We start from the raw sequence: 22,241 nt of genomic DNA on the forward strand, positions 1-22,241 counted from the left end.
ACAAAAATGAGAACTATGCCTCCTACTCTCTTGGTTTTCCTCAGCACTGGGAATTTGCCCCAAATAGCGTGCACTATCTCCTGAGCCTGTGGCAGCGGCTGGCAGCCTCCGTGCCATACGTGAAAGCCACAGAGCCCCACATGCTGGAGACTTACACTCCTGAGGTCACCAAAGCCTACATCACATCCCGTTTGGAATCTGTGCACATCATACTGAGGTAAGGACACTGGGGCAGCCTCCCTCTTTCCCCACAGGTGGCCTGGCGTCCGACTTGCCAGAAGATCAGACACCCAGTTGGCAAAAGCGTACTTGATATGAGTCATAGTGGAGCTACCACCATAATGGGCATTTTTTTCACGTTTGCACAATAGCTGAGGAGAGCATGAAGTCCAGAAGAGTCCTTCTCTTTAATAGCCTATTCGTGTCCCTTCGTCAACCATAGCAGTAGCTTTGAGTACAGAGTATATCAGTATAATGTTTGTCCTTGCCACTGATTTCCTTTAAACATGAGAGAAGCATTGATAAGCTATAGATGACACCAATTATAATGTGTAAAATATAGGTGCTTAATGTGAACTTCTAAAGAAATAAGCAGATAAATAAGCTACACAATCCAGAGCTTACTAGAAGATGTAAGAACTCCAGGCAGCCGATCACTGACTGCATTATACTGACACATGGTTTCTGTCTTCCTTTACTACTAACTGGACCAGAAATCTATAGTAAAGAAATGTCAGACCCTTTAGAAATGACCTATATGAAATGGAGTTGTTCTAGGGACTTCCTGGCGGTCCAATGGTTTAAGACTCCAAGTTTCCTGCAGGGGGCATGGGTTCGATCCCTGGTCGGGGAACTGAGATCCCACCTGCTGCATGGCGTGGCCAAAAAAAAAAAAAAAAAAAGAATGAGGTTATTCTTTGTGTAGGGACCTATCTTGTATACTTTTTTCATTGGGTATTTCTCAGGGGAATTTACTTGGACTCTGAAGGTTTGGGGTGTTTTTTGTTTTTTTTTTTAACTCAGATTCTTAATTTGCTCAGAATCAAGTACATTTAATTGTCGTAAGAATTATAGTCTCAACTGTTTATGACTTGAATCATTTCAAAATCTGAGTATTTGTGAAGCCCGCCCGTTGGAAAGCACTGTTCTGTTAGCTGCATAGTTTCTATTCCTGAGGACTCAGCTAGTTTCAGCAAGGCCATGCTTGGGAGGGGTACATGTATGGGCTCTGGGCCCACGTAGCCGGTTAATAGCTGTGTACTCTTGGGCACAGTTGTAATGAGGATTAAATTACTGTGTCCCGGCCTCATGTGTGGGTCATGGTAAACGCACAGCTCTGAACTGCTTGCTGCCGTGGTGCTGCTGCTGCTGGGTTGTCATATGATGATGTAACAGTACATGGCGAACTTACGGTAAGACTTTCAAGTCTAGGAACCAGGAGATAAGGCAAGACCTGGTATAGAGCCACAGTGCCTCATCTGCATTTCTGAAATTTAAGATGTGAAAATTAATTTTTCTCATAAGTTTGGCACAAAACTCATTTGGTGGCAAAACTTGAGATGTGCTGATATGAGACCATTTATAGTCATTTTTTAAAAATTCTACTTCGGGGCTTCCCTGGTGGCGCAGTGGTTGAGAGTCCGCCTGCCGATGCAGGGGACGCGGGTTCGTGTCCCGGTCCGGGAAGATCCCACATGCCGCGGAGTGGCTGGGCCCGTGAGCCATGGCCGCTGAGCCTGCGCGTCCTGAGCCTGTGCTCCGCGACGGGAGAGGCCACAACAGTGAGAGGCCCACATACTGCAAAAAAAAAAAAAAAAAACAATTCTCCTTCGCGTGACTATTCATAATACTTATACATTTTGCTACAGGAATATTGTATTTGACATGCCACAGCCCAGGGAGGGTTCATATTACATGGTAGAAGCATCATAGTGCCTCCCTAAAATCTGAAGATTTCTGAATTCCAAAACACATCTGGTCACAATGACCTCACACAAGGGACAGGTTACTTGTAGTCACAAAGTTTACTATAGTCAGGAACAAACGAGGCTGAGAACCAAGAGCTTTTTTAGGGGTAAGAAGCATAGGACTGAGAGGATCGTGGCAGACAAATGTTAAGCGACTGGGAATTGGAAGACTGGACACCAGTGGGCAGAGCATACCTACGGGAGACTGATGCTAGGTTGAGACACCTGCCTTCCACCTGTTCTTAACCTTCCTTCCTTGGTAAAAAGTGGGGTTGGGATGTGGGCCTCTACAACTGCACAGGGTGGATACATGGAGAAGGAGAAGTGCTGCGACGGAGAAATCAGTAGGCATATTTTAAGAGAGCGCCTTCCTTCTTCCCTTGGGAGTAGAGATGGACTGGAAGATCCCCTGGAGGATACAGGTCTGGTCCAGCAGCAGTTGGACCAGCTGTCTACAATCGGGCGCTGTGAATATGAGAAGACGTGTGCGCTCCTCGTGCAGTTGTTTGACCAGTCTGCCCAGTCCTATCAGGAGCTGCTCCAGAGTGCCACCGCCAGCCCCATGGACATTGCAGTGCAGGAGGGTGAGTGGACAGTGGACTGGGCCTGGCAGAAGGTGCTGTCAGCACGCTTTCGCTTGTTGCTACCTCTCTTTCACCTTTCCCCCCAGAATTCTTCCATCATCAGTTAGCTCCATATACACAAAAGAATATTTGATAATAAATGCCACAGGGAACTAGGGAGGAGCACCTGAAATCATACCTGCAGCGGGTATGTTTAACTTTCAGAAAGCACTGCACTGTAAAAATAACGACCCTGTCTGATAGGGGAGCCTTGGTTATCTAATGAATTTCGCCCTTGGCATCACCCTTACCAGAGCAGAGTAGTAGCTATTCTCTGGAAGAAAAGTTAAACTTTATGACTTTTTCAGTTTCTTGAGATTAAGGAAGCTCATAGTAAGAAATGAACCTCACAGTGTGGAATTTCCTCATGAAATGATCACTGGTGGTGACACTAATGGGTCTTCTTCCTGTTGCAGGAAGGCTGACGTGGCTGGTTTATATCATTGGTGCAGTGATTGGTGGCCGGGTCTCTTTTGCCAGCACTGATGAGCAAGATGCTATGGACGGTGAGCTTGTCTGTCGGTAAGTGCTCCCACGGAGGCTTCCTATTTCACTGCTATGACCCTCCCACCCCCTTTTGGGTCGTGAGACCAGGGAACTTGACATGCTTCTGTTAGTGCATTTCTCCCCATTTATAGAATATAAATATAATCTTATGAAGCTGCTTGCCCATGAAGAACTGTTACAAGTTCAAATTCAAAGCTTTTATTAAGTACAGCAACAACTATGCCTACAGTCCTTACTAAAAAACCATCTGCAGTAATTCAGCAAAGGAAATGATGGATATAGACCTAAGCATATTGGATACAGAGCGGAGAGTAGCTTTTAGTTCTGTTTAAGTGCAGTATCTCAGAGTTAATGAAATGTGGACTGCTTCTGCCTTACCAGAGTAAGTCTAATAGGAAACTGTGGGTCTTCAACTATCCCCAAAGATGGAATTACAGAATTTCTACAGCCTTTCAAATCTCTTGACCATACACTTTCCCTCGTACAGGATCTCAAGTTACTTCGTGTCTGTGATTCTAATCTTACTAAAAACCTATAAATGAGCATCTAGTGATTTCTGAAACTTTACTTAACATAGAAATAAAAAGGCAGGACTGTTTAATAGCCTGCAGAGGTTCTCAAACCTTTTCTTCAGGACTCTACCTTCTTAAAAAGTATGGAGGCCCTCAAAGAGCTTCTGTTTATGTAAGCTATATCTATCGATACTTACCGTATTAGAAAGTAAAACTGAGAAGTTTTAAAAATATTTATGAATTTGTTTAAAAGTAACAAGCCCATTTCATGTCAACATGTTGTTTTTAATAACTTTTTTCAGAAGTGAATGAGAAAACCGGCTTTGTTTTAATGTCTGGCATAGTAGAAGTCAGCTGGATTCTCCTCTCTGCTTCTGCATTCAGTCTGTTGTGATATCACACGTCTTATAGCCTCTGGAAAACCCCACTGCACCCTCATGTGAGAGTGCGAGTGAAAGGGCAAATAATGTTTTAGTATTTTTATGAAAGTGGTTTTGTTACCTTGCAGAGAACTGCTACCCTGAAGGGTTCTAAACTTTCAGATGCTCTCCTTAGGGATAAACACATTTTAACATGATGCCTTAGAATGTATTGGTCCCCAGACATTTCAATCCATAATTTTTATTCTTATTCTGAAAATCCCCATTTGTCTCTTTCCACCCCCACTTTATCTATCAGATGCCCATCTGCCCTTAGGGGCCTTAATCCTGACTCAAGTCTCCACGGCATATCACACTGGCATTTTTTGAAGAGTTGATCAAAGATTTAATAAAGATGAAATCCAATACCTTTCTGATTCTGTAGCCTGCTGTGATACTGTGTGTCATAATATAGATTGAATTTAGACAGTGTCTCATATACTGGTTCTCAACTTGAGTGTTCCAACACGATGAATGAGTCCAGTTCACTCATGATGTCACAAATAGTTTACCTATTTTCACACTATCAAAATGCCAAATGACTCACTTGTAATCGCATCATTCTTATTCATCCCAGCATTCCAGTATGCTTTCTTTTGAGGGGATGGGTGCAGGGAAGAGGGATAAAGTCACAGGTAGCATATCTGTTCTTGGTCCCTGGAAGGGTTACCTGCCTGTGAACATCGTCCTTCATGTGTATCCTTTCCTTTTATGGCTCCATGAGAAAAAAGATTGAGAGCCACTGGTATTTAGTCCAATCGACCTCATTTTATAAATAAGGAAGTGGGGCTCAGAAAATAAATTGCTTTACTCAAGGTCTCACAGAAGTTTCAAGGATGACCATTACCCTGGTACTGGTGTTTTTCCCACTATTTTTAAGCAATTATGAGTTCTACCTCTCAGGCGACTGGAAGTTTTAAACACGTAACTGGTCATTCATACTCCTCAGCTGAGGTTCCTGTAGGGCAGAAATGGAGAATTTTGTTCCCTCAGTGGAGCTTAGAGCCTGCAGAGAATGCCTTTCCAATAGGATGGGTGAGGAGAGGGGACGTGTGCCTATTTCAGGGGAGGTTGGTTTTCTGCAGGGACCAGGATATCCTGCTGTTGAGAGAATCATTGCTCTTCCACCTCTAGGGTGCTCCAGCTGATGAACCTAACAGACTCTCGCTTGGCTCAGGCGGGTAACGAGAAACTAGAATTGGCCATGCTGAGCTTTTTTGAACAGTTTCGTAAGATCTACATTGGGGACCAGGTGCAGAAATCCTCTAAGGTAACAGACTCTCAGTTGGCTCCATTTAGTTCTCATTTCTGGTTGTGGCATTTCTGATTAAGAGAAATGACAGAGAGCAGCTTAGATACAATCTCCAGATTTTATGTATCAGGATAAACCAAATAGTTCCTCTTGGTCTGTAGAATTTGGGGAGACTCATCAAAGAATTGGGTCCATTTTTCTAGTACTTGATGTGTTTAATAAATGACCAGTCAAAACATCTGTTGGTCTCCCCCAAATTGGCAATTCTCAGTCTCTGTACATGAGGTGATGTTCAGAGCAACAAAAGGTTTTGACAGTCTTTTTGTAATTTCAGGGCTGAAGATAACTCACAGCATCTATCCAGTATTTAGTAATACTTAGAAACTAGCTCATTCCTTCAGTAAAGACTTCCCCAGCATTGTTGTCCGTTTTCTTCTTATATCTTAGCCTCCTGAATGAGGACGAAAACAATACTGGGATATGATTTTTCTAATCCGTATTTTCTGGTTACTTTCTCTTCCCTAAACACACCACCAGCTGTACCGCCGACTCTCAGAAGTTCTGGGCTTGAATGATGAGACCATGGTCCTAAGCGTCTTCATAGGAAAAATGTAAGTGTTTTGGCTTGCCATCAGCAAGTCCCTTGCAATCCTGTTGCAACTGTAAAATGTGATCTTGGCATTGTGCTGCCAGTGCCTTGGTATTCCAGCATTGATCGTTTGCGTCAGAAAACTGTGCATTTGAGTGTGTGACAAGCTGTGCTTAGAGATATGGCCCGGCCCCAGAGCATTCCAGGCTTGTACAGGCAAGGATTTCATTTTGTTCACACGGAATCTCATCTACAGCTTCTGGAATCACGGGTGAAGCCCTGCCATGGCATTAGCAAAACAGACCTTCCTCCCCAGCAATTGGGGCTCAGCTCCTCACCAGATCACCCTGCTGCCAGGATGCCCAGAGCGGGCTTTCACTTTCTGGCACTGATTTCCACTAGGTGTGCCCCCAGGAGCAGAGCCCCACTCTAAAACAGGCTTTACTCCTCTCAAGAAGCGTAACACCCTTTGAGAGTCTTGAATCTCCAACATCTAGTGCTATTGTTTGGATTGTCATCACAGTTGGAGCTCCTGATTGGCCCTTTTTGGGGTTTTTTTGTTTGTTTGTTTGTTAAGTTATGCCCCTTTGTTTACATTTCCCCCTTTTTAGGAGCTCAATTTATCAAAGCACACACTAGGAGCCACATAAATATATTACCCAGGGCTGTGTGCAATGTGACATTCTGCCTCCTTCCAACCATCCCAATCCTAAACACTCGTATCCATGAGCTGGTTAATCATTTAAGATGAAAACAGCAAAGGGGGTCTAAAGGACTCTGCCAGCCAAGAATCCAGAAGCAAGGGCTACTAGAATTCTGCAGCTGACAGTGGATGGTGCAGGTGCAGAATTGCATACGTCTGCATGTTATCACTGCCGCAGAAATCTCTTACCCTTGCTGCAGAAATCAGCCCTGGAGTGCCCCAGAATTCCAAGGGCCTGGGTATGGGCCAGTGTAGCTTTGGAACCAAGTAGTGAAGATTATCTGAAGGATAATTTTTCTAGTCAACCAAATGTAAGTACGGAGATTTTATACCCATTTTTTGTGGTTGTGATGTCTGTGAATTGGTGATGCAGATGTGTGGTGATTCTTGATGGATGATTTTCTTCTTCTCCCAACTCTCAAAGTTACCAGACGTATCAAAAGTATCTCCTGCTTTTTTTTCTTTTTGTCCTCCAGCATCACCAACCTGAAGTACTGGGGCCGTTGTGAACCAATCACCTCCAAGACACTACAGCTTCTCAATGACCTCTCCATTGGATATCCTTTTCTAGGCTGGCTTCTGGGCAAAACAGGAACTGTGGAGAGCCACAATCTTAGAAATCATGGCCTCCTCCATTTCTCTTTTAATTTAGCTGTATGTGTACTTGAGAATCTTCCATTCTCCTAGGAACCAAAGGCAATACCCAAACAGAATCCAGGAATAATTCCAGACCCTAAAAAATGAGCCAACCGACAAGCTAATAGTCTACCACAGATTTATTCCTGGCTATCTCTAAGATCCAGAAATACCCAACAGGTCTGTCTGATAGGTACACACTCTTTGTAGCCAAGGTTTTAGCATAGGTGGCAGCAGAGTCCATCTGAATTTTTCTATCAGCTTATAGGTAGAAGCTGCCTGATTATAAACTTTGCAATAAAGGTAGCCACTACACTTCCTCTTGACTTGGACTCAGTCTGCTGTAGAGGTTGAATTGCTCTAAGACAGCCTTTCACAACCAGGGATCTGCAAGAGAAGTAAACCCTATAAAAATGATCTGAGTGACTTTTTTCTGAGTTCTCCCAAAGATCGTACATAGCTCGTCTCATTCTAAATGCATAGGAGAGAGGTTAATTCACCACACAGTGGATGCCTGACGTGGGCTTTAGGGCTTAATTCTCTCTTAGAAGCCCCACTGAGAAAAGCTACTCTAGGATATCATGATTCTTGGGGGAAACTGCTGGGTTTTATCTCTTTTCTTACAGATAGGACTTTGGTATGGGTATTCTCTCACTGATCAGTTAAATGCTGCTTAGAAGAGAACACCTGTTTTTCCCATTTGGCAGTGTCATACTCAGATGGTTAAGAAAAATAAGATAGCTGGGTATGGAATTCATAGGACTCTAACCTAGAAAGTGCTCATCCTGCATTAAAGATTCTTAGTTTGCATCACACTTTCCTTGACCCTCTTCCTTTGTCTTTACATACAGTAGTGTAAGGAAACTAGTGAAGCTGAGTGCGGTACAGTTCATGCTGAACAATCACACGGTGAGTGGCTGAGCCCCTCTTCCTGGTTCTGCTCTCCAGCCACACACACTCTCTCAGCAAACAAGGGAGATGTTTAAGTTGAGCTCCTCGGCGCTGCTGCCGCCAAAGGCTGTGCCCTGACTCCTGTCACACTGGCCAGGTTACACTTACTGTCGTGAGAGCTGCTGTTTGGGATCCAGATAACCTGAGTTATGGTGAAGTCACCGACTGTTACTCATATGGAGATAAGTTAGTTGTAGGTAACAATAACGAGTTTTTTTTTTTTTTTATTTTAATACCCCTTATACCCTTAAGGAATGATAATAGAGCCATTAGCTTGAAAGGGCTCAGTAATTCTGAAATTACTGGCTTGCATTCTACCTCTGACCCATGTTTTTATCTTTTAACTTGTTTTCTTTTTTTCAATAGAGCGAGCACTTTTCATTTTTGGGTATTAACAATCAGTCCAACCTGACAGACATGCGGTGTCGAACTACCTTCTACACAGCACTTGGGCGTCTCCTCATGGTGGATTTAGGTACTGCAATAAATCCTAGAGGCTCGTGAAGTAATCTGGCATGGTTCTAAATTTTCACTTGAGGCTAGAAAACTAGATGTGGGGGAGGTTTTTTTGTTGTTTCAACGGTAACAAAACTATCTGAAATAACAGTCTGATTTCACCAAGAACAGATCATGCTATCATGGTCCCTGTAACTGGAAGAGAAAAACAATATAAGTCTGAAGTTTTCATTTGATGTGCAGCGGTTCTAAAATTCTATTCATAATTCTCATCTATAAAATAAGGGAACTGAGAATTCCTAAATGCATCTTGTTGGCCAGATAATCCCCGCCTCCCACACTGAGGTGCAACCCACCTGAGACGGCCAGCACTCCTCAGTACCCACTTCACTGGCACATGTGAACCAGGAGGGCTTAAGCACCTTTCTGGCTCTGGTTGTGATATTAGCAGTTTGGGCTCAACTTATAAACTGAAGCTTAACAGTATCATAATTTTTTAGCTATTTAAATTTAATCCTACTAAAATTATATTATAAAACCTTCTATATTTACGAAAGATTACTTAAAAAAAACAAAAAGAAAGGTATAAAAAGAAGGGCCTCCACAAGCGCCTGATTCAAGTTCAAGTCTCATCTAGTTCTCATACCCCAGCCTCAGTCCTTTCTCAACTGACTATAGGTCTCAATTAAGGAAGCATAAGCAACATAGTACGTTGTACGCATCAGAATCTCCGATATTGAATCTTAGTACTGAAAAAATTGGGGCATCCCTGGACTAGATGATTTCTGCCATGACGATTTTTCTGGTTTAAAAATTATTTCTATACATACATTTTATTCTGAAATTGCTACTAGTACCTATCGGGATTATCAAGGGACACCCTCTGAATTATCCTTGGGTCTGCGCATCTGTCATACCATCTTATTTTCCATGCATACACAGCCTTGCATTTTTTTGTACTGGGGTCACACCCCGGGTTGTTTTCCTTGCAGGAGAAGATGAAGATCAGTACGAGCAGTTCATGCTGCCGCTCACAGCAGCGTTTGAGGCTGTGGCCCAGATGTTTAGTACTAATAGTTTCAACGAGCAAGAGGCAAAGGTGAGTCCTTCCCCCACTGATTGAACAGCTTCGGGTTGAGGGCAGTCCCTGAGAGAGACCAGATTGGGTGGCACTGCAGAAAATAGTGCTTCTCCATAAACTTTCCACTAATTTAGCTTTTTACTCAGTCTCTTGGACTTCAAGGATTTTGAAATAGAAGAACCAGTGTAAGTTTATAAACTCTATTTTTATGTTAAAGTGTGTTCTTAAACAGCCCTTAGGATTTTTTATCTAAGTTTTTAAATGTATTAGCATCAAGTTATTTTATATGTTTTCTCATTGCCTTTTTAATCTCTGTTGTATATTTAGTTATGCCCCCTTTTCATTTTCAATACTGCTTATTAGTGCTTTCTCTCTTTTTTCTAGATGTCTTGCCAGAGATTTGTCACTTTTTGCTTTGTTTTTGCTCCGTTTTATCTGTGTTTTGTATTTCATTCATTTCTACTCTTCATCTCTATCTTCATGCTTCTTCCTTGGTGTTATTCTGTGGTTGTAACTTCTTAACTTTCCAGCCCTTCTTTCCTGATGTAATCATTTAAAGCTATAGGGCCTCCCTGGTGGCGCAGTGGTTGGGAGTCCGCCTGCCGATGCAGGGGATACGGGTTCGTGCCCCGGTCTGGGAGGATCCCATGTGCCGCGGAGCGGCTGGGCCCGTGAGCCATGGCTGCTGAGCCTGTGCATCCGGAGCCTGTGCTCCGCAACGGGAGAGGCCACAACAGTGAGAGGCCCGCGTACCATAAAAAAAAAAAAAAAAAAAAAAAAAAAATAAAGCTATAAATATCCCTCTAGGTATATTATTCCACAAGTGTGTTTTGGTTTTGGTTTTTTTAATTGGCATAAAAAACACATAAAACTTACTGTCTTAGCCATTTTTAAGTGAATGGTTTAGTAGCATTAAGTATATTCATATTGTTGTGGAACAGGTCTCCAGAATCCACAAGTCTTCTTTGACCCATGAGTCATTTAGAAGGGTTTGTGAATTCCCATACAAATGGAATTTTAAAGTTACCTTTAGTTATTAATTTCTGGCTGTCATAATGGTCATTTCTTGGTTTTTTGCTTTCCTCATCTTTTTACTTCATGCACACCTGCTCTCTTTACCTATAGATCTCTGTACCCAAACCAGAAAACACTAGACTATTAATATTTGTAGGACTTTTTTGCAGTGTTCATAATGACCCTGATACTGAATTTTAGACCCACCAAATAGCCCAGGGGTATTGCCCCGCAAAGTGCCAGACTTTACCTGACACTCTAAAATTCTCCTTTTTCATCTTTCGAAAGCCTCTTAGTTTTCTCTCTCCAGATTAGCAGGGAAGTCAGAGAGCAACACCATTTGCCCAACTCTCTCCTCTTTACTCCAGCGTTCTGGGGTCTGAGATGGGTACCATTCCAAGCTAAGGTTAATGTGGAACAGATCAATAACAGGATAGAGTATCAACCACTGTCAAGGATAAGTGGGGGATATCAGTGAACATCAGCCCTTTCCCCCATCAAAAAACAAGTAAAATTAATGAAAGAACCACCTTGGCCATGAACTACAACCATCGCCATATCTTTGTCATGCCTCATATAACAAGTCTTTTAGATTGCCCATGTCTTAGACTTAAAATTGAGCTTATGTTATCTGTTCAGGAATAGAACTGTTTGCTTAAAGCAGACTGTTAGCAGAAGTACAGACATTTTTGATAAATGAGTCAGGATACCCAACTGTGCCTACTGATGACTGTTAGCTTTTGAAAGCGGTTATATTGCTGTTCAGAGCCCACTAGTAAAAGTTCTACTGAGAAAGAGAGCACTGGATTTGGAGTCTTGGTGTTGTAAGTCCTAATCCTGGCCCTCTTGCTACCTGCCAGCACAACTATGGGCAAATTATTTAACCTCATTGGGTCTCACTCTTTTTCTCTAGAAGTATAGTATTAGTACTTTATAGGTCCAAGGTCCAGCACATCAGTCTAATTTCCAGACACCCCAACCAAAGGGCAGATACCTGTAGACTCGTCTTGCTTCTGGCGGAGTCTGCATTTGCATTCCTGTGGCACTGGCACCTTTGTAGTTAGATGTGGACCAGACCTTTAGGAATATGCTTCTTCTCCCTCTTCTTGTATGTACTTTTTTGCCTTTTTTTCCCCTACCTCTTCTTGAATAAGCTTTTTTGCTTTTCTACTTTTTACATATGATTTATCACATTAATGTCTTAAAATTTTATCAGCCTCTATTTTTGCCATGATGGGCCAGGAACCATCCCTTTCTCTTGGTATAAAAAGCTTCCAAAACTAATTTTCCAAGTGAAAAGATTCCATTCTAGTATGGAAGAGATCGATTGGGAATATTTGGGAAGGAGTATTTGTTGAATGATGGGAGGAAGAATTTGATTACAGATATGTGAAATCCCCACCAGGTGGTTATAGGTTTGGTTTTTCTTGTATCTTAACATATTTTTGCCTTCTACTACAGCGAACTCTAGTTGGCCTAGTAAGAGACCTGAGAGGGATAGCTTTCGCCTTCAATGCCAAGACCAGCTTCATGATGCTGTTTGAATGGATGTATCCTAACTCAAACTAGGAGCGTACCACAGCAAGCCTTGACTGGAGTGTGAATGGGTGATGAAGTCATCAGGGAAGGTGGGGGGAAGGAGTTGTGAGGCAAAAGAAGGTGAAGAGTTACCCAGAAGGCCTGCCATATGTCTTGTAAGCTGTCATCCCACAGTGGTCCAATAATATGATGCCGCCTGCTTTGGTCACTGAGATTGGGAAATGAGTGAGGTGGCTTCTCAGTTTCTCTTTTGGGTCCCAGTTATATAAATGCCTGTGGAATTGTTGTATGTGAATTTTGCTACACTTAGAAAAGAGAGACATTTCAATCTACTAAAAAAAGATCGCTGTACTAGGAATTAGAAAGTCTGACCTTACTAACTTCATAACCTTGAACAAATCACTTCAAATCTAAGTGCCTCTGTTTCTCAGATAGTTATGTAAAGGAACTAGCTGCTTCCCTGTCACATTACAGAAGTGGTAAGAGGATAGAACAATATGAAATATATTGTGCTCCTCAGAAGAAAGGCATTATGTAAATTACAATGTGTCGTTAGATGCCTATTACAAGTTAAAGGACACACAATCACTTTAGCATCTTCTGGTTAGAAAGACTCTTAAGATTAGCAAGCAAGAGACAGGAAATTAGAGAACTATAATTTGGCAGTTTGTGCTTGACCGGTGCTGAGAAATTATTTTAAATTCTGTACCTTTCTGGATTCAGAATTCTTCCTTAGCTTTTCATTTACAGCTACCCATCCTACATGCCAATTCTCCAGCGGGCAATTGAGCTATGGTACCATGATCCAGCCTGTACCACACCTGTGCTCAAGCTAATGGCTGAATTGGTTCATAATAGGTAAGCAGGGAGATTTTCAAAGGGTACAGCTGCCCTTTTATCTGAGAGATCCCTGAGATAATTTGCTTTATCTAGTGTTTACAGCAGATTGTGGAAGATATTAAGATTCACTGCTATCAAAATTTGAAAACCTCTAGAAGATTACAGTGTATGTTTTTATTTGTTTGAAAGAAGGGTGTCCCCAACCACACAAAGCCATAGCTGCATGCAGGAAATAAGTCACTTTAAAAAGAGTCTCAAGACAGCCACTCTTAAGAGAAGTGAATTTGGCAACCAAAATTCTGATTTCCCTGCCCACGTGTATAAAAGTTAACATTTAGTGATGGTGCCACGTCCATCACATTCCACAGTTCACATTTCCTAGAGACTACTGAGAGGGAGGCAGACGTGTCAGAACTCTTTCTGCAGAAAGGGATTTGTTAGGCAGATTACAGCTGGACTGGTAAAGATTTATCTTGAAAGTGAGAAAGATTTCCAAAATACCACATTTTAGATTTGCCCAGCAACTTAGGGATGGAAAGGAAAGAAAATTCTAGCACCTTGACTTCACTAGAATTTCAGGTCTGTATCTGCCTCTTAAGGCACCCTGAGAATTAATAATTTTTAAAACTGTCTTAGTGAAGAAGTGGGTAATATTCATAGAAGCTATAGCCTCCCATGAGGCTTATAGTTAAGACTTATTCATTTATAAAATAGACATTTAAGAACATCTACTCTTTGCCACTTAGGCACTTTCATATCGATTGTGCCAGACAAAACCTCTGCCCACTTAGATGTTGCATTCTGGGGGGGTGACAGACAGTAAAAAAAAAAAGTGTGGAAGATAATTTCAGACAGTGGTACGTGCTATGAAAAAAGTTAAATAAGGTAATAAAACAGAGGGGAATTGGAAGGAGAGAAGGCCTCTCAGAGAAGGTAATATGAATGAGCAGAAAGATTCTGGTATCCCTGCAAGGATAAGGGGGAAAAGCATTCTAAACAAAACAACTGCAGAGGTCCCAAGATGCGATGAACTTGTTGGGACTTGAGACAGCAGAATGCCACTGGCTGGAGCCTGGTGGAGGAGGGGAGGTCAAGGTAGGTGACGAGTCAGACAGATCGTGTGGTGACTCAGTACAGCAGTGGTGAAGAATGGCGTGTACTCTCGTTACACGGGAAGCTACTGGAGTATACTAAGCAGGAATTAAAATGATATCATGACATTATTAAAAGGTGTCATTCTAGCTACACGTGGAGAATGAGACTACAGGGGCAAGAGTGGAAGCAGAAGGACCACACAGGAGACGGGTGGGTTCAGGGCATATTGTAGAGCTGGATCTTGATGGATTCTGTGTAGGGAGGGGAGGAAGAAAGAATCAAGAGGACTTCTGGGTTTGAGACCTTACCAGCCACGAGGTCCGTGACGCTCATTAAGCAGTAGAACACACCAAGGAGGAGGAGCTCTGGTCTACGGTACAGTCAGGGACCCAAAACTCAGGTTGTTGACACTGTTTGCCCTCCTGACCTCACTCCCCTTGTAACATTCTCAGTCCCTTTACAGCTTTTCCTCTTCTAAAGTGGACACGATGCCCGCACCCCTCCTTCAGTTGCTACTGAAGCTGTAAAGGTGAATGTAGATTAAAGTCTGAAGGGCTGTGAGTTAGTACGACCAAGAAGTGACTGCGATAAAAGCTAAACTTTAAGCAAATTGAGAATTTTAAGAGGATAATTTTATCTACTGCCTCATTTTCTTTCTTTTAAATGTTTTCAGTTTGAGCAGCAGAACTTGAATCTAGTATGTTGGTCTTCAAGATACAAGCTACATCACTGGTTATCTTGGGTTAACTTGGTTATTTCACATTAGGATAAGTAATCTGCATGTCTTCCTGCAAAAAGTATCACCTAACGTACTCAGGGGAGAGCCTGAAGTAGCCTAGTCTTCCAGCAACATACCTCCGACTTTGTCTCCTCTGTGTTCTCTGCTCAGATCCCAGCGACTCCAGTTTGATGTCTCTTCCCCCAACGGCATCTTACTCTTCAGAGAAACCAGCAAGATGATAACAATGTATGGTAAGTGCTTACGAGGAGCAGAACCCTGGAAGTGAGTTCCAGCTCAGTCACCACACTCTGCAGCATGGGTCTCATACGCTCGTGTCACAGTGCCAGCTGGTGCCAAGAGGATTGAGGCGGTGTGTGAGCTGTCAGTTACCACATGATTGAGTAAATATGTATCTTGTCTACTCAGGCAATCGCATCCTGACACTAGGAGAGGTCCCGAAGGATCAGGTCTACGCACTGAAGCTCAAGGGCATCTCCATCTGCTTCTCCATGCTGAAGGCTGCTCTCAGTGGGAGTTACGTCAATTTTGGAGTCTTCCGTCTCTATGGGGATGACGCCCTGGACAATGCTCTACAGACCTTCATCAAGCTGCTTCTCTCTATTCCCCACAGCGACCTCCTGGTAAGCCCTAAGCTTCGTTGACAGGATCCGAGCCCTACATCATGTCAGTCTTTTTTTTTTTTTTCCTGCTGAGACCATGATTGAATGTTTCTCTGAAGCTGGCTCCACCTAGGTCTTCTGTCTTCCCGTCTGAAGGGAGCTAAGCTATTTTATTGAAGATCTTGCTCCACACGTGCTGAGGTACACAGCAGCTAAGCTGATTTTCATCCTCCTTCTCCCACAGGATTACCCCAAGCTCAGCCAGTCTTACTATTCACTACTGGAAGTCCTGACCCAGGACCACATGAACTTTATTGCAAGCCTGGAACCTCATGTCATCATGTATATTCTCTCTTCCATTTCTGAAGGACTTACTGCACTTGGTAAGCACCTGGGTGGGCGGGCGGGTGAGTTGGTTGGTTTTTAGCACTTAACTAAACAGAAGGGAGAGTCTTGCCCCAGCATCCAACAGGATTACTGCTTTGGGGAGCGCACCCTAACAACAGAGTGTATAATTCACGGGTACGTTCTCAGGCAGCAAATACTTAGTGACGCCCTCCTGTGGACCAGGCACTGTGCTTGGCACTAAGGGTACAGTCATCGGTCCTTGTCCTTTAGGAGCTTCTTAATCTGGTAGATGAAACAGACAACTGCCTGTTTACCACCCTGACCTTTGTACACACAGCAGTAGGCTAAGTACGGAGTGCTGTGGGAGGGCTCGGGAAGAATACCTAAACTCCCGCCTTTGAGGAGGTAGGGTCCTGCAAGGCTGGCTGAAAGAGCTGGCATTCAAAGCGTAAACCTAACAGCTGAACCGGCATTATCAGATTAGTGGAGGAAGAAGCCTCCTAGCAGCAGGAACAGCGAGCACTAGCACCTGTTGGCAAAAAAAACCCCAGGAAATCCAGATGGCTGGCACACTTGTGAAGAGAAGAGGAGGAATGAAGTGAAGCTGGAGGGAGAGAGAGAAACAGGGGCAAATCTGGAGATCACAAAGGCTGCCCTTAAGCCATATCAGTATGTTTGGGTTCTATCCTTAGGACAGTGGAAGGTTTTACACAGCTAGCTCCGTAAGTTTTTTCATCCAATTCTACCTGGTTCTTGTCAACCATTTTGTTACCAAGCTGCGTTCCAGCAGTCTTAGTGTGTATGTGTTCAGAGAATACAGTACATTTGTATCTTAGGCTGAGCAAAACATAAATAGGAAGATGAAGTCAACTGCAAAATAATCACGACATATTGCAAATGCACAGAGAATGACTTTGGATTGTCTACTGCGGTGAGTTAGCCACACCTCTGCTCTGGGCCACTTCTTTGATACGCACTTATCTCCAGCAGGGGGCGTAGCCATATCTAGAACAGTCCAGCCAGGGTATCAGACCCTGCTTTGGAAGGCTGTTTTTTAGCTTCTTGAAAATAGAGGGACCTCTGCATGAATGGAAGCAGCATGCTTTACTATTTTAGTCCTGTGGCCTGTGCCTCACCTAGTCAGCTCTGTCTGCAGGCTGTGCTGCAGTGTCCCCTTAATAAAATGAATAGACAAGTCTGCAGCTTCCCACCACACACTCCCCCGGAGATGCTATAGATAAATATTACAGCGCCCCACTCTAACAAACTGTAGGTGTTGATAGGCTGTATTAAGCTGGGTTTAGTGACAATCACCCAGGTAACTCAGAGTATAGGCTCACACCTCAGACTTGGATTCTAATCACAGCTCTTCCAGTGACTAGCAGTGTGACCTTGAGGCAAGTCACATAACCTCTCCAAACTTCAGTTTACTCATTGGTAAAATGGAACACCTACCTCCTGGAGTTCTCAAGAGGATAAAATAGAGATGATAACCTATAAAGTCCTTAGCACAATGTCTGGCACAATAAAAGTACTTGCTATATTGTAAGCTATTTGATATTTTTTATGAAGCAGAAGACATAAATCCACATCATATTGGGTCAATAATTTCAATATTGTTTATATTATTATCTATTATGACAGGCTTATTTTCAGACTTAGAATTGGACCTTGCTGTATGATGAGGGTGAGAGGTTAATAGGCAGCATCCCAAGCCGTGGTCTTGGCTGCACTGACCACAGTTCTGACTGGGGCCCTCTGTGGGATCTCAGCTAAGGGCAACTCATGTTCACCCAAGTCACCATAAGCAGCTCAGTATCCCTGCTCTATTCCACCCCTGCCCGTCTTTCTTCCAGACACCATGGTATGCACAGGCTGCTGCTCCTGCCTGGACCACATTGTGACATACCTCTTCAAGCAGCTTTCACGTAGCACCAAGAAGAGGACGACGCCCCTGAACCAGGAGAGTGACCGCTTTCTGCATATCATGCAGCAGCATCCAGAGATGATCCAGCAGGTAAGGAGCATGAGGGCTAGGAGGCAGTGTGGGGGTCCCACGGTGGGAGGACCTCTCTGTGAGAGAGGAGAGGCCAAGCAAGATGAAGAGTCTGACTAACAGCTCACCTGGTTCATGCTGCCAAGGTGAATTTTACACCTTAAAATTGCAGTGGATTTTCAGTTACCTGAGTAATCATTGGATATGGATATAGAAAATCTGAAAAAATCAAATTCTGAATTCTTCTCCGAGTGTCACACTAACCCCCATGCCTTGGGCCTGTCCCATGAGCACTGTCCTCCTTCCGTGACAGTGACTTTGCTCATCCATTGCTGTAAATGGAGCATGAGTTAGCAGTATCCAGCTGTAAAACTTGTACTGCCACTTGCAAAACAGAAACAAGAGTGCAGGACAGGGAATTCCCTGGCGGTCCAGTGGTTAGGAGTCCAAGCTTTAACTGCCAAGGGCGTGGGCTCGTTCCCTGGTTGGGGAACTAAGATCCCCGCAATCCTCGTGGCACGGCCAAAAAACGATTGTACCACCTTTGCTTTCAATTTAAAAAAAAAAAAGAGGGGCTTCCCTGGTGGCACAGTGGTTGAGAGTCTGCCTGCCGATGCAGGGGACATGGGTTTGTGCCCCGGTCCGGGAAGATCCCATGTGCCGCGGAGCGGCTGGGCCCATGAGCCATGGCCGCTGAGCCTGCGCGTCCGGAGCCTGTGCTGCGCAACGGGTGAGGCCACAGCAGTGAGAGGCCCGCGTACCGGGGAAAAAAAAAAAGAGTGCAGGACAAAAAGAGATAACTGACCAAATGGAGATCAAACCATACGCTTAACATTATTTTATTTGTATACAACATCTTTTCAAAAATAAGATTTGCAGGAATATACCAGATAAAAATACGTAAGGAGGGCTTCCCTGGTGGTGCAGTGGTTAAGAATCCGCCTGCCAACGCAGGGGACACGGGTTCGAGCCCTGGTCCAGGAGGATCCCACATGCTGCGGAGCAACTAAGCCCGTGCGCCACAACTACTGAGCCTGCACTCTAGAGCCCGCGAGCCACAGCTACTGAAGCCCATGAGCCACAGCTACTGAAGCCCGTACGCCTACAGCCCGTGCTCCAAAACAAGAGAAGCCATTGCAATGAGAAGCCCGCCACTGCAACAAAGAGTAGCCCCCGCTCACCGCAACTAGAGAAAGCCCGCACACAGCAACGAAGACCCAACGCAGCCAAAAATAAATAAATAAAATTTAAAAAAATACATAGGGAAAAAGAATCAATGGAAGCAGACTTTTAGCCAATAATATTTTAACCAATCTCATCTTTGTCTACGTTGTTCTCTAAAGGAGTAGTGAACATCCCCAAAATGCTGTAAAGTTCTCTCTTCTGAGAAAAGATCCCGGGAGCTATAGTGCAAGGTGATTTTGCCTATTCTAATCATTTACTTGACCCATCCCATTACCCACCGAACTCTGGGTTAACTGGAAAGGCCCATTTTTAATTGAATTTTCAAACCAATTTAAAGAACAAGAAAGGAAATATCTTAGAAACAAAACTTACCTTGTAATAGAAGATTTAAATGAAGCTTCACGAAATATTCGTCTGGTTTACTCTAGACAGAAAAGGCCTTCAAGCTAATAAGCGCCTCTGTCTGGAATCTGTGATTCCCCTCGAGCAGCCACACACTAGCTCACCGCCTCCGACTCTCCATTTCCAGATGCTGTCCACGGTGCTGAACATCATCATCTTCGAGGACTGCAGGAACCAGTGGTCTATGTCCCGACCCCTGCTCGGCTTGATACTGCTTAACGAAAAGGTGAGAGAACAGCTCCCTGGTGTCCAGGGCACCCCACGGTGGTGAAAGAGGGAACGGGCCCATTTTCTGAGCATGGCCTATTCATGCTCTGAACAGCATATAATCGCTTAACGGTTAGAAGTCAGCACCTGTGGCAGTTCAGACAAAAGGGAAAGGATGAGGAGGTGTGACCAGGAGAGAAGATGCCTAGAGGTCACAGCACCTGAGGCCTAAGTTCTAGTTCCAGCTCTGCCATAAACACATAAATAAGTCTAGAGATTCCTATAAAAGAAGAATCTGGATCAGATGACCCTCATAGCATTTACAAATTTAAAATTCTAGATTTTTAAGTAAGATAAAGATTATTATCCTACAGGTGCTTGCTTGAACTTTAAAAAAAAAAACAAGTATCCAATTTTAATAGATATTCCATTTCTTGGAGGAGAACACTCCTTCCATTCTGCAGATGATGGAGGGCTAGTCAGCCTTTCCCCATCTTCTCTCCTTAATGCCCCCCCCCCACTTTGCCCTACAGTATTTTTCTGACCTAAGGAACAGTATCGTGAACAGCCAGCCACCAGAGAAGCAGCAGGCTATGCATCTGTGTTTCGAAAACCTGATGGAAGGCATTGAGCGAAATCTTCTAACGAAAAACAGAGACAGGTGAGTGTAGAAGGCTCTGGCAAGAAGCCCTAGGCAAGTGTTACTTTTCAAGTCACTGAACTGAGGCAGACTCCTTAAGTCTTTTAGAGCCCGTCTAAAGCAGTGCTGCCCAACAGAAAAGTAATTTTAAATTTTCTAGTTGCCACAACTAAAAAGGGTAAAAAAGAAACAGACAGCATTCATTTTAATATATTTTATTTAACCCATGTATCCAAAATAATATCATGTCCATGTGTAATCAATATTTTTAAATTGAGAATTTTAAGATTCTTTTTATTGTACTAAGTCTTCAAGATCCTGTGTATTTTACACTTAACAGGGCATCTCAATTCATATGCTACATTTTCATCGGAAATACTTGATTTGTATTTAGATTTCATAAAACTTACAGTTGCAATTAGATTCCCATACTCAAGTTGTTCCAGACATACTTAGAAGTTGTCCAATAACTGAATTGAACGTCAGGTTTTTCTAAATTGATATTTAAATTTTCTTTCATTTTAATTAATTTGAAATATGGCATTTTAATTAAGGTGCGATTGGGGAACTGAATTTTACATTTCTTTTAATTGGATTCAGTTCCTCAGGTGCACTGAGCACAGTTCAAGTGGTCTACAGCCACGTGTGGCTAATGGCTGCCATACTGGACAGCACAGGTCTCTTGGCATTAAGAAATGAGACAGCTTCATCCTCTCCCAGCCCTCACTTCGTGAGGGTTACTTCCCGTCTCTGTCAGTGAGATTCCTTTTGTGCTGCCATGAACCCAAGGTGATCCTCAGAGCCCCAGATTTGACCAGATCTCGAGGCCTGCCATGAAGTTGTCAGGTAGAAAGGGGTGCAAAACTAGCCCAACTTTCCCTTAAAGTCTTAAAACTGAGATTAACTGACCTTAGAAACAGAACCGATTCATACGTTCTGCCTCTCAGTAGCCACTTGTCTGCTAGAAACATTTTAGGCAAAGATCTTTCCCTTCCACCCTGCTCCCCCAACCTACATGCATCCTCTCTGTAGGTTCACCCAGAATCTGTCAGCATTCCGTCGAGAAGTCAACGACTCAATGAAGAATTCCACTTACGGCGTGAATAGCAATGATATGATGAGCTGACACCTTCTTGGACTCTACCTGTACAGAGCAGCGTCCCTTTGGTCTGGCCCAGAGGGGCGAACAATTACAACGGAGAGGGCCTGGCTGATCCTGGCCCCCTCCTCCAGGGGTGTGGGGAAAATGGCAAAGGTCAACTAGCTTCTTCCCCAGGGAATAGGGGTGTGAGTGCACTCACGAGGGGGGCAGGGCGCTGCTGGTTCCTGGGGGATTGGGTGGGAAGGGTGGTGGGAGGAGATAGAGACACAAATGTGTGAGACTCCAGTCCCCTCCTCCTGGGGCCGCCCACGGGGAAAGAACCCCAGTGTCCTGTCACAACCTGCCTTGTATAAACATGTACATTTTTTCATAACATTTTGAACAAGGTTTATATTGACTCAAGTTTAAAAACAAAGTGTGACTGAAAAATTTTTACAGAGTCTAGTGCACCAATGCTGATGTGAGGGGTTATGTATGCGAGTGAGGAAAAAATGTGTATTCTGGTGGCCTGAAGCTTTACTGGACGAGGATGTGTGAACGTGCAGAGATATATTTAGTGACACAGTGTAGAGAGGCAAAAAAAAAGAAAAAGAAAAAAAAAGTAAAAATTCCAAATGTATATTTTTTCTTATTACCCTTTCCTTGCCCCCCAAATTATCACTTCCTGTTACTGTATCACCCTTGTTATTAGGAACTCGAAGCCATGCAGAGCACCATCCCTCCCCCTTCAGCCTAGATGCTGCCCTAGGTCCCTTGGCCTCTTGCGGTGACAGACAACTCCAGCTAAAAGTGTTTGGTGTTCTTAGCTTCATCCTCTTTCCCACTTTGCTTATCCC

General features: G+C 43.6%; 1 protein-coding gene across 2 annotated transcripts in view; it reads left to right on the forward strand.

Annotated features, from left to right (window-relative positions):
- The window catches only part of XPO7 (exportin 7), a gene marked incomplete at its 5' end in the record, with an annotated part of 38,853 nt that extends 17,225 nt beyond the window's left edge, over positions 1 to 21,628 (forward strand). For both annotated transcript variants that reach the window (XM_079707031.1, XM_079707032.1), the window contains 18 exons: positions 45 to 217; positions 2,358 to 2,551; positions 3,007 to 3,112; positions 5,163 to 5,298; positions 5,818 to 5,891; positions 7,049 to 7,147; positions 8,060 to 8,117; positions 8,526 to 8,634; positions 9,608 to 9,714; positions 12,172 to 12,260; positions 13,000 to 13,107; positions 15,074 to 15,156; positions 15,332 to 15,546; positions 15,770 to 15,908; positions 17,730 to 17,890; positions 19,584 to 19,682; positions 20,197 to 20,324; positions 21,336 to 21,628. In XM_079707031.1, coding sequence (XP_079563157.1) covers positions 45 to 217; positions 2,358 to 2,551; positions 3,007 to 3,112; positions 5,163 to 5,298; positions 5,818 to 5,891; positions 7,049 to 7,147; positions 8,060 to 8,117; positions 8,526 to 8,634; positions 9,608 to 9,714; positions 12,172 to 12,260; positions 13,000 to 13,107; positions 15,074 to 15,156; positions 15,332 to 15,546; positions 15,770 to 15,908; positions 17,730 to 17,890; positions 19,584 to 19,682; positions 20,197 to 20,324; positions 21,336 to 21,429 — 2,172 coding nt within the window. In that variant the 3' untranslated portion in view covers positions 21,430 to 21,628. The remainder of the gene's footprint in view (positions 1 to 44; positions 218 to 2,357; positions 2,552 to 3,006; positions 3,113 to 5,162; positions 5,299 to 5,817; positions 5,892 to 7,048; positions 7,148 to 8,059; positions 8,118 to 8,525; positions 8,635 to 9,607; positions 9,715 to 12,171; positions 12,261 to 12,999; positions 13,108 to 15,073; positions 15,157 to 15,331; positions 15,547 to 15,769; positions 15,909 to 17,729; positions 17,891 to 19,583; positions 19,683 to 20,196; positions 20,325 to 21,335) is intronic.
- Positions 21,629 to 22,241: the final 613 nt, after the last annotated feature.

The sequence above is a fragment of the Hyperoodon ampullatus genome (assembly GCF_949752795.1).
Source record: "Hyperoodon ampullatus genome assembly, chromosome: 6".
Lineage (NCBI taxonomy): Eukaryota > Metazoa > Chordata > Mammalia > Artiodactyla > Ziphiidae > Hyperoodon > Hyperoodon ampullatus.